The 14,863-nt window shown below is 42.4% G+C and overlaps 1 protein-coding gene across 13 annotated transcripts in view; it reads right to left on the bottom strand.

The window, feature by feature from the left end:
* ERBIN (erbb2 interacting protein) overlaps positions 1-14,863 on the bottom strand; it is a 229,461-nt gene that overhangs the window by 81,234 nt on the left and 133,364 nt on the right. For 11 of the 13 annotated variants that reach the window (XM_042841744.2, XM_042841742.2, XM_008170647.4 and 8 more), the window contains 2 exons: positions 12,116-12,194; positions 8,436-8,525 (listed from right to left, as the gene is read on the bottom strand). In XM_042841744.2, coding sequence (XP_042697678.1) covers positions 8,436-8,525; positions 12,116-12,194 — 169 coding nt within the window. Of the gene's footprint in view, positions 1-3,052; positions 3,183-8,435; positions 8,526-12,115; positions 12,195-14,863 lie in introns of those variants that run through there. The other 2 variants (XM_042841751.2, XM_042841750.2) reach the window with 2 other exon arrangements.

Below are 14,863 nucleotides of genomic sequence, written 5' to 3'. Positions count from 1 at the left end.
CTTTTTCCACTAGGAGGGTAGTGAAGCACTTGAATGGGTTACCTAGGGAGGTGGTGGAATCTCCTTCCTTAGAGGTTTTTAAGGCCCGGCTTGACAAAGCCCTGTCTGGGATGATTTAGTTGGGGATTGGTCCTGCTTTGAGCAGGGGGTTGGACTAGGTCCCTTCCAACCCTGATATTCTATGATTCCATAAACTCCACTAAAAGATGTTACCTCACCCATCTTATCTCAGGAAATTTTACTGTAACCTTAGCAGTTTAAACCCGTTTTTAATTTGTTTTTATATATATATATATATATATATAAAAAATAAAAGCAATTGATGGTATAAGGTCTGTTAATAATTCCTGTTCAGATCTATTAGCCTAGAAATTAGGGTGTTTTAAAGTCAGTACCTGTATATTTTAAAAACCAAGGCTGAGATTTTCATAGCTATTAAGGGATTTGCATCCCAATTCCCATTAATTCTAAATTTTTAAATTATTATTATAAACACATTTATATTGCAGTACCACCTACAGGCCTCAACGATATTGGATCTCATTGTGCTGGGTGATATACAAAGATGATAAATTGAAGTTCCTGCCCAAAAAAGCTTACAGTCTAAAAAACAGATGCAACAGGTGGGTGAAAATCAAGCATGCTGGGGTGTGGTGAGGGAGACAAGATAACAAATCAATTGCACAGGATGTGTACTATTCTTAGCCAGCCAGTAGGTGGAGTTATGTATAGTCTCTGATATGTCCTGGAGATTCTAAACAGACAAAGGTGACAGAACAGGTTTCTTCTATATAAAGGGGAAAGAAAATATAGTGACAGAAGCCATGTCCAGGAGAGAGGGCTCTAAAAGGCTGCCTCTGGGTTAGCTACTAGCTAACTTTCCTCTTTCTTTGTAATGGGAGAGGTGTGATGCTAAAAGCATGCCAATGCAAGAGGCTCACTGGTATCAGGTAGTGAGTTTCAGCTGGCCTGACTAGTTCAGTGTACACCAATTCACTATGGTTATAATCTGCATCTAAAAAGGTGCCATGTGATAGGTCATTGGGAAACTAAGAATTCACTAACCAATAATATTCTTGCATGATGTATGTACACAGTGTGCATTAAGAGTAATGGCTATATGCTAGAATTATGACTAAAATGCGTTTAAACCAGACATATCGGGAGAGTTGGTAAATTGGTCTGCCCTAGACAAAGGCATGTATATTTGCTTCTCAGACTAGCCCTGTCACCAGGCAGAGACAATGAAGGTCCATTTACATAGAAGGTAAACAAAGCTATCAAGCTAACAAATATAAAGACAGGGGGGTTGAATCTCAAGTGATAAGCAACTGAGTCAACAGATTGTATACAATATTACTGCATTATAAAAGTGGGTATACTGAGATCTTCTATGAAAGCCTATGACACACTGGTGATTAGTATCATCGTGAAATGTATGTATTATTATAAGAAATTATGAGTACCCATTGATATTAGCTTTTACAGTTTGTGTTCAAACAAAGGAAGATACAGGTCTCTCCCAGACAGGAGGGAACATCACACCTACTTACCTGTCTCCGATGTAAATTAAGCATGGTGGAATCAAAACAACGGAAATCACATTTACATACATAGGGATGGGAAGCCCACATGAAGGAAAAAACAGCATGAGGTTATCCTGCCTTTTGAAACACGTTAATTGAACTTTGGAAGATATAAGCAAGGGCAGAAGGCATCTTTGGCATCCATCACTAGACAGCCACAAGAGCCAGAGCTCTTGCAAGCTGAAGAAGATGGGTCCTTCAACCAAGGAATGAACTGAATATAGGTGAGAAAACTGCTTGGGCAAAGTTATTTCATCTAGGAAGACAAGGGAACCAAGCATCTTGTACTTCTGTGGAAGATCCCAACTGAGGGGAAGTCAGCCATGGTTGGGAAGAAGGAAGATTGGTGAGAGAAACCATCTTGAACAAAGCCTGTACCTTGCAAGATTAAGTTTTAGACTATTAAATATATATTTTCACTTTTAATTGCTTGTAACCATCTCCACTTTCATTTCTTTTATTTGGCAAAACTTAATCCTATGTATATTTTGTTAATAAATTTGTTTTATTTTTTACTATAAACCAACTCAGTGTTGTGTTTGAAGGGAAGGGTGTAATTACCCCCATTATTTTAATAAGATGTAATGGGCTTCTGTCTCTTTGAATGAGCAACAAACTTTAATATTTGTCTTAGTGGCCCAGGTGAGGGCTGGACACTTCAGGGCACATGGTTTTGGGGGAGTCTGGGGCTGGGGGAGTGTGTTGGGGTCACTTGCTGGTTGTAACCAAGGCTGGTGGAAGTTTGGTTGTGAGGCAATAGACAAGCTTCTGGGGTTAGAGCTGCTGAACCAGGGCTGTCTGGCACACAGACACTCAGGGTATAACCTGCTAGCTGTGAGTACACTCTAGCAGGCTAGCAGGCTCAGAGCTACAGCAGCAAAGCATTGTAGTGCACCCAGCGTTGCAGGATAAGCAGTGGTACAACCCCTTGCTGGTCTGATTTATACCCAGAACACCATGACAGTATGTCTACACTTCAAGCCAGAGTTGTAAATTCCAGCTTGAGGAGACATACCTGCATTAGCACACAGAAAATAAAGTGTAACCATGATAGTTTAAGGAGCTAGCCACCTCAAAGGCCTACCTAGAGTCTCAGATGGGATCATATTTGGGGTAGCTAGGCCCTCCTGCTGCTGTGGCTACACTCTATTTTTAGCATGCTAGCTCAATCAGAACTAGTAGAGGTATGTCCTCAAGCTGGAATTTACACATCCAGTTTGAAGTATAGACATACCTCATAGCTCAGTTCTAAGAGTGAAGTGAAGAAAACAATTCCCACTCAACCTATTTGCAATCAAAATGTTTAAATGTACAGTGTAGCTTATTTTTTAAAATACTGAATTCAGGAAATGTGTACATACATAAGAGAGATCTAGGCCAACAATCCTAAAAGCGTGCATCTCAGATGACTAGTAAATGCATCACTAACAGACTACTTTTGTTCTTGCTTTTCACTGAGTGCCTACCGGTCTGCCAAACTACTTCAGCAACTGTAGAAGAGTAGTGTTATGCTTCTGCTTTCAGCACTTTTCTGAGCACTTGTTTACTGAATTGTATTGACTAGGATTATAGGATCCTCGTCACTTGCACTCAAAGGGTCAGATCCTCAGCTGGTGTAAATTGGTGTAGCTCCTAAAAGAAAAGTTTGGATGAGACATGGGAAGGGAAAGGGGTTGAAAGAAAGAGCCAGACAGGACAGGGAAGAAGAGAGCAACAAAGCAGAAGTGGACAAACCAAAAGAACAAGAAGGAAAGGACAGACAGTACTGTCCTAAAAATAATTTTCTTCTTAACTATACTATCCTATCATTTTTGCACTGAAGAATTAACCCAGGGTTTAAAGGCTAGGATATAAGTATTTGCCTCATACTCTGATTGAGAGCAAATTTTCTTACAGGGTAGGACACTGCATCTGATATTCTTCACAGTGATATTATGTTGATATGATTATGGCATAATTATAATGCATTTTGTACAAGATGGGTCATGTGAGGCGTCATTGGAAAAGTTATGATTTGCTGAATATGATTATACTATCTGTATGTATGTATCATTTTTGTATCTAAAGTTAAGAATATTGACTATGTATCTGTATTTCAATCGTGCTTACTCTGGGTGACGTCCACAACTAGCCTTTCTGGTACAACAATGAAGAAGCCAGACAGTGCTGATGGTCCATCAGCAAAAACAATGGACCCTGGAAGAATTTAACCTTCCTGTGAATGTTTTGGCCAACCTGTAAGCAATTGCTGCTATGACTCAGCAAGGTATGCAAGGGCATGTGACCAGGCCACATGACTCTGGACTCCATCTTGGATACCAGTGTTTTTCCACAAACTGAGGTTGGGCCAAAGGGTTCCTGCCATATGCTAAAGCTATATGAGGCAGGGAGTCACATCCTCTCTTGTTCTTCATTCCCCACACAAGAAAACTCTTGGAAACACCTACGGAACAAAAGACTGAACTGGAGGAAGTGCTGGAGGGATTTCTAGCCTGTGTAGGAAAAATCTGGGGATTCCAAACTGCAAAACAAGTGTAGCTTGTGCCTTAAGAATCTGCAGCCCACTTTTATCATTAGTCAGGGTGAGAGACTGGTAATTCAAATCCTATCTTTCTAGTATATTAAGCTTAGTTTGAGATTTTGATCTGTTTGCTATCACTTACAATAACTACAAAAGATAAATTTGTTCACTTAAAATCTATGTTTTAATCTAAACCAGTAAGTTTAGAGTGAAGTGCTTGGGAATCTTAGCTCAAGAGGCTGCTTCATTTCCTCTCCAGATTGAGGGAGGGGTGAACGCTATGAGTTTACGCTGTACAGTTCCTTGTGCAGCGCAGGATGGTATAATTTTGGGTTTATACTCCAGAGGGGTGAGAGAGTTTGAGAAGCTGGTAGTTATTCTGACTGTAGCCTCCTTATTGCTGGTTCGTGCAGTGGCTCCACCAGAGGTCCTTTGGGCCATCTGCCTGTCCCAAGTCAGGATAAAGGAGGAGGGTTGGGCGTGGGGCTAGCAACTCCACCCCGTAAAAAATTAACCTGCTACAGAAACGCCAACAATAGAGATAACAGAGACTTTTAGCCTGGAAAAAGAAGGGTCTTCAACTTGAAGACGCATGACGCTGGGTGGTGAAAGTCGTGAGGATGCCACTAAGCTGATTACCCTTCTTGCAACCAGGAGGATTACCATCGGTACATGGAACGTGAGGACCATGTACTAGTCAAGAAAGACGGCGCAGGTCGCAGCAGAGATGAGGAGCAACAACCTGACCCTACTAGGCATTAGTGAGACAAGATGGACGCAAGCTGGACAGAGACAACTGTTGACAGGAGAGCTGTTGCTGTATTCCGGACATGAAGAGAGCGACGCACCCTACACACAGGGAGTAGGCTTCATGTTGTCCAAGCAGGCACAGAGAGCACTGATTGGTTGGGAGGCACATAGTTCCAGGATCATCACAGCATCCTTCAGAACTAAAATGAAGAGGATTAAGATGAATGTTGTACAGTGCTATGCTCCAACCAATGACAGTGAAGAGGGGGACAAAGACTATTTTTACAACAGACTTCAGAAAATATTAGCGATTCTCCCAGACAAAGACATTACCATCCTTATGGGAGACTTTAATGCCAAAATTGGACCTGACAACACAGGAGATGAACAAATCATGGGGACTCATGCTCTGGGAAAGAGGAGTGAGAATGGAGAGAGATTTGTGGATCTGTGTGCACTTAACAACATGGTCATAGGAGGTAGCATCTTTCCTCACAAGCGGATCCACAAGAGTACCTGGGTATCGCCAGCAGGCACGATAGAAAACCAGATCGATCACGTCTGTATTAGCAAGAAGTTCAGAAGATCTTTGCAGGACGTTAGAGTTAGAAGAGGAGCAGACGTAGCGTCCGACTATCACTTAGTGGTAGCCAGATAGAAGCTGAAGAAGAACTGGATAGATGTGTCAGATAGAAGAGCGAAGTACAACATCAGCCTTTTGAAGGATCATAAGACCAAGGAAGATTTTGGACTGACGCTGAAGAATAAGTTTTCAGTACTACAGGATCGGTCTGAGGAAGAGGAAGACAGTGTATCCAACAGATGGCAGAAAGTGAGAGAGACACTTAGGTCAGCATGCCAGGAAGTGCTTGGAATCAAGAAATACTAGCAGAAAGAGTGGATCACAGCAGAGACCCTGACTAAGACAGAAGATAGAAAGAAGAAGAAGGCAGTAGTTAATAACAGCAGGACTAGAGCAGCAAAGGCTAAAGCGCAAAAAGAGTATGCTGAAGCCCATAGAGTAGTGAAGAGGAATATTAGGAAGGATAAGAGAGATTATGTGGATGGACTGGCAGCAGAAGCGGAGCAGGCAGCATACAACGGTAATATGAAACAGCTGTATGACATCATCAAGCGACTGTCTGGAAAGTTCAGCAAGCCAGAACCTCCCGTCAAAGACAAGCAGGGAAAGACAATAACAGAAATAGAACAACAGATAAATAGATGGGCAGAGCACTTTGAGGAACTCCTGAATAGACCAGCACCATTAAATCCACCAGACATTGACCCAGCCAATGAAGACCTTCCAATGAATTGTGATAGACCAACCAGAGATGAGATCAGAAAAGCCATCACTATGATGAAGAACAGGAAGGCGGCTGGACCTGACAATATTCCAGCAGAGGCCCTGAAAGTAGATCTGGATGCTTCAGTGGAAATGCTGTACCCCCTCTTTGAGAAGATATGGGAAGAAGAAGTGATTCCGGCAGACTGGAAAGAGGGATACCTTATTAAAATCCCCAAGAAAGGAGAACTCAGAAATTGTGCCAACTACAGAGGAATCACACTTCTATCAGTGCCAGGGAAGGTCTTCAACCAAGTCCTCTTAGAGAGAATGAAGGATGCCGTCGATCCACAGCTACGAGATGAGCAGGCAGGTTTCCGGCAAAATAGATCATGCACGGACCAGATAGCAACACTCCGCATCATAGTCGAGCAGTCTATGGAGTGGAACTCTTCGTTGTACATCAACTTTGTTGACTATGAGAAAGCATTCGATAGCATGGATCGAGAGACTCTCTGGAAGTTCCTTCAGCACTATGGCATCCCAGCAAAGGTGGTCAACTTGATTAAGAACTTATATGACGGCATACACTGTAGAGTGATCCATGGAGGGCAGCTTACAAACAGCTTCCAGGTGCGAACCGGAGTTAGACAAGGATGCTTGTTGTCACCATTTCTCTTTCTCCTTGTCATTGATTGGATTATGAAGACATCCACTTATGAGCGCAGGAATGGAATCCAGTGGATGTTGTGGACCCAGCTAGATGACCTGGACTTTGCCGATGACCTTGCACTCCTTTCGCATAGCAAACGGCAGATGCAAGAGAAGACCAGCGTAGTGGCAGCCACGTCATCACAGGTTGGCCTCAACATCCACAAGGACAAGACCAAGATCCTCAAGATTAACTCCATCAGTAACGACCCACTGAATGGAAGCCCTCTGGAAGAAGTGCAGTCCTTCACCTACCTAGGCAGCATCATCGACCAACAGGGTGGCACGGACGCAGACATCAAAGCAAGGATCGGTAAGGCAAGAGCAGCTTTCTTACAGCTCAAGAACATCTGGAGCTCCAGAGAGCTGTCTTTGGCAACAAAGATTAGATTGTTCAACTCCAACGTGAAATCAGTTTTATTGTATGGAGCTGAAATCTGGAGGACAACTAAAACAACCACCAGGAAGATCCAGACCTTCATAAATAGTTGCCTTAGAAGGATTCTCCAGATCAGCTGGCCAGACACAATCAGCAACATCTACCTCTTGGAGAGGACCTGTCAACTTCCAGCAGAGGAAGAAATTAGAAGGAGAAGGTGAGGCTGGATAGGACACACACTATGCAAGTAGCCAACCAACATCACTAGACAGGCATTGCGGTGGAACCCCCAAGGCAAGCGGAAAAGAGGCCGTCCAAGAAACACCTGGCGACGCGACCTTCAGGCTGATAGCATAAAAATGGGCTATACCTGGAACCAGCTAGAGCAAATGGCCCAGGATAGAGGACTCTGGAGATCTGTAGTCGGCGGCCCATACCCTGATTGGGGTGACGGGCATGAGTGAGTGAGTGAGTGTGCAGTGGCTAGTCAGAGTCTGCATGTAACTGCAACTGGGTGTATCCTGGTCTGTGTGAATGCTGGTGAAAGTGCAAGCTTGGAGGAGCACAGTGTGAGAGGGAGCCCAGTGCAAGAGGCAGCACAATGTGAGAGGGAGCCCAGACTGGTGGGTCAGAGGGCTCAGTGGTACCCCAGTTCCAGGTGACACCCCAAGGGGGAACCCATCACACAGGGTACTGCGAATAACTGATAGCGAATATGTTGTGTGTTCCTAAGCACTAATCATTCAGGAATCACTGGTTTACATAAGTTTACTAATGTGTAAAAACATCTCTGTGTGTACCAGAAACAGATGGAATGTTCATAAATAAATAGATTGCTGACGACAAAGTCATTGTTTTGCTCCATTCCAACAACTAAATGGTGACCAAGCTGTATTTCAGCAAGATTAGTTTCTCATACTTAAAACAAGACAGACTTACCCCATGAAGTGAGACAAGCATCTAATTGTTATTTTCCACTAAGTAATGTTTGGTAAGATTTCTCAAGGGTACAAACAGAACACTCAGGAAGATCTACCAAAGAGGATGTTGGTGTTTTTTGTTTTATTTTAAGCTATGTAATATATGGAAAACTTGTTGGAGATTTATCTCCCACCCTTTGCTTAAAAGGCAGCAAAACGTTTTCTGAATAGTTAAGAACCAAGAATTAAATATTATAGGTTTTCAGATTCAAATTTAACTTACCTGCCAAAATTGGCTGGCAAAAACTCAAGGAAAGCATCATTCAGGTACAGCTGTGTTAGGTTTAACAGTTGGGAAAATCCATCTGGAAGCCTAGATGAACACAAAAAAAATTTTTTAGGCACTGTTTTTGTTTCAACATTATATCGTCATTATATTGTACTCTCTTATAACACAGTATAATTTGTTTAGTATAGCAAAAGGAACATATATGCTAAAATTAAGGTTTATCAGCATTTCTACAAGGCTCTCTCAGCCTACATTCGGCTAACTGTTCATACCAGGATCAGTTTCAAGGCCCTTGTTTTTCAATGCTATGAACAGGTTATGGTCTAGCTATCTGAAAGGTTTGTTTTCACACTGCAATCCACTGTGGAAGATGCACTGAGTGGAAATACCAAGGCTAATGAAAAACTAGTAAAACTTTTTGAGTTTATTTGTTTTTTAGGCATGGAAGTGGGGTGATAGTCATTTTCAGCAGAGATCTCACCTGTGCTAGTACTACTTCCAGAAACTGGGCCAAGCCTAAACCTTGTCACCAGAGAGACAAGAGTCATCACTTCTGGGTAAGTCTTAGCCTAGGAGATGAGTTTGCAAAATGGTCCATGGTTTGTGCTCCCATGAAATAAACTAGACAGACTGGATTCTTTTTAATTAAGCAACTGATAGTTGAGGAAGAGGAATATACATTTGTCCACCTTCTTCAGAGAACTGGTGACTTCTAAAAAAGTCGGTAATGGCATTCAAATGTTATGGCTGTAGGTGCCTAAGAAATAGCAGCAGAAGCAAAAGAAGTAGCAGCAATTTCCTATTTTTAAAGATTTATGACTCTGACATAAAAAAAAAAAAAGAAAAACAATAATGTTCCCAGCAAGCTGAGAATCTACATGTTTCTGCCCATCCAAGGAGATGGTATTGTGGTTCCCTGCATCTTTTGTAATTTTAAAAACCAAAAGTTTATGTAAACATTAGTCTCTCTATAAATGCTTCCATTAAAAGCTCAGTTTAGAAACCCCTGCAACATCATATTTAACTTCATCAAAACCAAGAATTGAAAAATACACTCCAGTAGTGAAAGGGAAGCACAAGAAACTAAGTCCTTCTTTCCTGAACAATTTAAACTTTAGTCTAAAACAAAAAGTAAGTTTCTAACACTTACAGTCTTAAAAAGATAGCAAAATCTGACCTTAATGTAAAGCAGCATGTGCTATATCAATAAATATTTACTTATTTATCTTTATCCAACATACCCACTCAGCCCTTATGCCTACAAAATCCCATAATTTTAAATTGAATAGAGTGTAGATGGATCATCTGATCAGTTAATTAGTACAAATTTAGTACAGTTTACTTACACTTAATTAGTAATAATTATGTAATATACAGTTACACATTAAAATATAAATGATTATATAATTATATATGTGCATGCACATGTTGGATTATTTTCAAATGTTATTTTATTAAGGTTGCAAAAATGTTAATCCCTTTTTTTATTTTTGTATATATCTATTGAGGAAGACAATGTATATATAACTACACACAAAAATGATGTTAAAAGAATATCAAGGTTGCAAAAATCAAGCACTCAAAAGTAAGGAAATGCCAGAATTAAGGTTGTCTGTGCAACCCTAAGTTACCTCCCATATGTGCATCCATTATGATACCGTCTTTAATAACAAGATCACTTCCTCCCTCCGCTCCCCCCAGAACTCCTGCCTCATTCAGTGAACAGGACAGATGGTATTCACAGAACCAATAGCTATTCAGTATCTTGTTTTATCCTTATTTTTCGAAGGGTGATTCTATGTCTTATTTACTGCACACTATTCAAACCTTGCTCTGAATACTGAGCTCCTCAGAGGCTTTTTCCATGGCACTCTTCACTAAAATATCTGAGTGCTTCCCAAACATTAATGAACTGATTTGCACAACAACCCTGTGTGTGGTGAGGTGGTATGACCCCAATTTTAAAGATAAGGAAGTGAGGATCAAAGAGATTAAGGTCAGAACTGTTCTTTGATTTTGGGTGCCCAGTTTGAGATATCTAGGACTTGATTTTTTCACTGTACTTAGCATTATATAACACTCTGTGTGTTCTAGCCCAGTGACTTCAGTTGCACCTATGAGTACTCATCCACGGATTTCAAGTCCGCCACCCAGAAAATGAGGAACACACAATTAGCGAGCACCTATGAAAAGTTTGGTTTAAGTAACCAGTTTAGCATTACACAAGAACTCTGTGGCAAAGGCAGGGAAAGAATCCAGTTTTTAGAGCAGCATTCAACTGATTTAACCTAATTCTATCCTGTAGAACCATACTGATGGCCACATGGTTCATCAACAGGGTTGGAACTCTTAGATCCACAGCACAGGCCTCTGTCACTTGAGCTAAAGAAGTAATTAAGAACAGTAGTAGGTTGTGTCATCCTCTGTATGGATCAGTCTCTAGATCAGTGGTTTTCCACATGCTGTCCGTGGACCCGTGGCAGTCTGCAGACTATGTCTAAAATTTCCAAAGCACCTCCATTTGAAATTTTTTAGGGGCTCGCAAATGAAAAAAGGTTGAAAACCACTGCTCTAGATCCGTAGCTATTTGCTGACAGTGGAGACCCAAGAACCTTCCGTTCAATTCCAGATTCTGGAAGGGAGTATGTTCTTGTGGGCACACTCTTCTGCCCCATTCCCCTGCAAGTCTGACCACTTCGGCTATTGCCTGCTCCAGCGTGTCCCAGTGTCAGTCCTGCCTCTCCCTCAACAACCCCCTCATGCTCCTTCTCCCAGTCTCATTTCCCTGCCTCATCTCCCCATCCTGGCTCAGTTCTTGTCCCATCTGCATTTCAGTCAGGCTGCTTCCGCCTCCAGGATGACAGTTCTGTTCTTAGTTCCAGAGCCCAGTGCCACAGACACCTCTAGCAGCCAGGAGCAGCTAAGAGCCTGCATTCCTGGGCTTGAGCCTGATCAGTGCAGATGGACTCGAGAATTTACCTGCCAAACTCTAGCAAGTTACTACTATACAGTAATTATTATTATATTATTTATTTGTTGTGACAAATGCAATTTTTAAAAGGTTTATAACTTGGCCAAATTTGGGCAATCAGTCATACAAACACTAGATAGCATGTCCCTTACACCGTGCTATCTCCCTGCTAAATTTCAACTCCGTGCTTCAAAGCATGGGGGCACTAGAGCATCTCAGTGAAAGAGTCATAAGAATTCAGTTGGTCTGTTTGTTTTCTTTTAACCATGGGGAAATATATATTCTTCCACTAAACTTGTTCTCAGAAACGGTTGAATTGTTTTTGCTGAAACTTTAATCGAACTAGGGCTACCAACTTTGGTTGGACGAATTCCTGGAGGTTTCATCACATGACTTTACCTTTAATTAAAGATTAATCTTTAATTCCTGGGGACTCCAGGACAATCCTGGAGGGTTGGCAACCCTAAATCAAACTCAACCTGAGGCAAACAACCAGCATAGAAAATTTCAGCCTGGACAGTTAAAGTTTGGCAAAGTTGTAAGCAACTGAAAAAGAGCATCTTATAATGGGACCTGCGGGGCAACTTTAATTATGGGGGGCACTACTAGCTCCTTGTGTAACTATACAGACATACAACACAATAAATGGTAAGAAAGTTTAGGTTTTGTCATCAGAATGAAGGGGGGGGGAGGGGGAACTTACTTTGAAATTGGATTTACACTGGCCTCAACAATTGCCAAAACTTTACAGTTTTTGATGTTTTCTGGAAACTCCTGTATGCCTGTTAAATAAGGAAAAGACAAACTATGTTAAGTTATTAGACTCAATCACAGGCAGAAAAATGTTTAATTTAAAACATTTAAAAAAGAACCAATTCATTTAACAATTAATGCAGTGGTTCTCCAATTTTTCATTTTGAGGACCACTTCATATGATAAATATCCTTTTTCATGCACTTCCTTCTCTCGCAATACCCATTTGATACCCATTATTTGTTTCTCAAAATGCTTCTTTCTGTGTTCTATCAGGAAAGGCTCCCACCAACACTCCAGAGAACCACTGCAACAGTGATTTTCATGGATCAGTAAGGCAAATGAAGGGCCTGATCCAGAGCCCACTGAAGTCAATGGCAGCCTTTGGGTCAGCCTTCAATCATCAATTACACATATATACATTTTCAGTAACAAATTGTGCTCCCTGTCTCCCCCGCCAAATTTAGACAGACTATAGCTCAAGCCCACCTGATATGTTTATGTGGCCTGCAAGACATGTTCTGATTATGTAGAATATAAACTTCATTCCTTTAAAAAAGTAAGAGTCTAGCCTTCATGGTTGCAGAGACCTTCCCAATGTTAATTAAATGTAATTGATGCTGTTGTCTTCCTAATTCTACAAACAGCCTGAAACGATAGGCTTTGTTTTTACTGCCCAGAAAAGTGTTTTTTTTCCCCACAAGATAACATGCATTAACTAGTCCACTATAAAATCCTCATGGAGACATGGCACTGTAGTTTTACTATGTGGTAAATTAAGCAAGGCCAATCACAGGTGGGGATATAGCATTAACCTCACCTAGCTACCTTTCATTAAAATTTTTATTAAAACTACAGTGCTTTGACTCCAGCAGGATTTTACAATGGGACAGCTAATGCAGATTAGTTATCCCACTGTAAAAAAACAACACCTGCTGCAGTGAAGGTAGCCTCAGAGGTGGGAACTTTCCTACCTTCTATTAATCTCACTAGGTAACTCTAAAGCCCAATTATGACTCTTCAGTGTCAATGTAATCTTTGTCACCCCAAGGCAAGATTAACAGTCCTGTTTCTCAACCCTAGGTTCAGCAAAGAGGATTACCATTCCTCAGCCTCAAATTAATTTATACCAGTAAGACAAACAAGATGTAACATTTGTTTGGTAGACCAAAATATTTACAACATACAATATACATAATCACAAATGATCATGTTAGCAAATGCAATGTGGAGAGTAGGAGTGAAGCCCATGGAGAGATGGGAAATGATAACTGCTGCAGGGCAGGAAATGCTGAGGGGTGAAGAGAGAGGAGGGAAGGAAAAGGGAAGGAAAAGAAACAAAGGGATACCTTTGCGATGGTCTAAAGGTAAATATTTTCTCACTGAGTGACTCTGAATGCAACAATAAAGTATTGAACAAACAGCTAAATATTCAGCAAATCTCTCATTCAAATCAGTGGTAGTCCAGGTGTAGATTCAGGGTAATACTGTCACAGATCCACAGGAATAGTGCTATGGCCCCCGCTTTTACTCCTTGGGGAATTCTGCGCCACTGCACATGCACAGAATTCATGTCCCACACAGATTTCTTTGCTTCCCTGCAAAAAAATGACTGACAGGGAAGCTGCAAGAACAGTCATGCGCCACGCCCAAGCAGTGCAGGTGCATTGTTTTGGGTGCCCAGAGCAGCCAGTGGAGTGGTAAATCACTGGAGGAGCAGGGTTGGGGAAGCCTCGGCCAGTGACTCCTACTCTGTGCCAGGCTCAGCTACTAATCCTGGCTGGGCTGGAGAGGACAGAATTTCCTCTTCCCTGGTAAGGAGTGGCCAGGGCTGGGTCAGACCCACTCCCAGAAACCTCTCCAGCTGCAGGAAGTGCTGAAACCCCGAGCCCCCATCGCTCCTCAGTCGTGAGGAGGAGGAGGAGGGGGGTCATTGTATGGGGAGCTGCTCCCCCATTCACCCAATCCCCATTCATCCAAATTGCCCTGCCAAGCTTCACCCCCTGCACTCAGAACCCCTCCACTGACCCCACATCCCAACAAGCCTCACCCCCTGTACCCAGACCACCCCCTGCACTTGAACCACTCTGACTAGCCACCTGCATTCAGATTCCCACTCCACTAAGCCATCACCCGGATTTGCACCCCACCAAACTAGCACCTGGGACCACCCCCCCCAAGCCCGCCAAACCAAGACCACCACCCCTACTGAGCCCCAACCACCTTCACCTGGATCCCCCTGTGGAGTCCCATTGTGTCTGCACCCAGAGCCCCTCCCTCCCAACAAGCCCCCATTTATCCTGATCTCCCTCACACCCAGGCCCCTACACTAAGCCCTCCATATTTGGATCTCGCTGGGCTGAGCCTGCCTGCCTACAGCTCCTGTGCTTGGCACAGAGGGACAGAGCCCCCGGGTGTTTCTGGACAGTCCTGGTCCTTGCGGGGAGGGGTGATCTCCAACACCTCTGGGCAGTCAGTGGCTTGTGCTCCCCGCTGCCATTCTGGATCCAACACATTTATTTATTGACAAATAAAATTGGCAGAATTTTGAAGAATTTTCAAATATTGTGTGCAGAATTTTTGTTTTTTTGACGCAGAATACCCTCAGGAGAAAGCTTTGGAACAGTCTCTGGGAGGACCCCTTCAGTATGCCAGACTCCACAGGGGGTACCACTCCTTCACCGCCTCCTTAGACTGG

This window comes from Chrysemys picta, chromosome 6 (genome assembly GCF_011386835.1).
Source record: "Chrysemys picta bellii isolate R12L10 chromosome 6, ASM1138683v2, whole genome shotgun sequence".
Taxonomy (NCBI): domain Eukaryota; kingdom Metazoa; phylum Chordata; order Testudines; family Emydidae; genus Chrysemys; species Chrysemys picta.
This window is presented reverse-complemented; position numbering and strand designations above follow the sequence as displayed.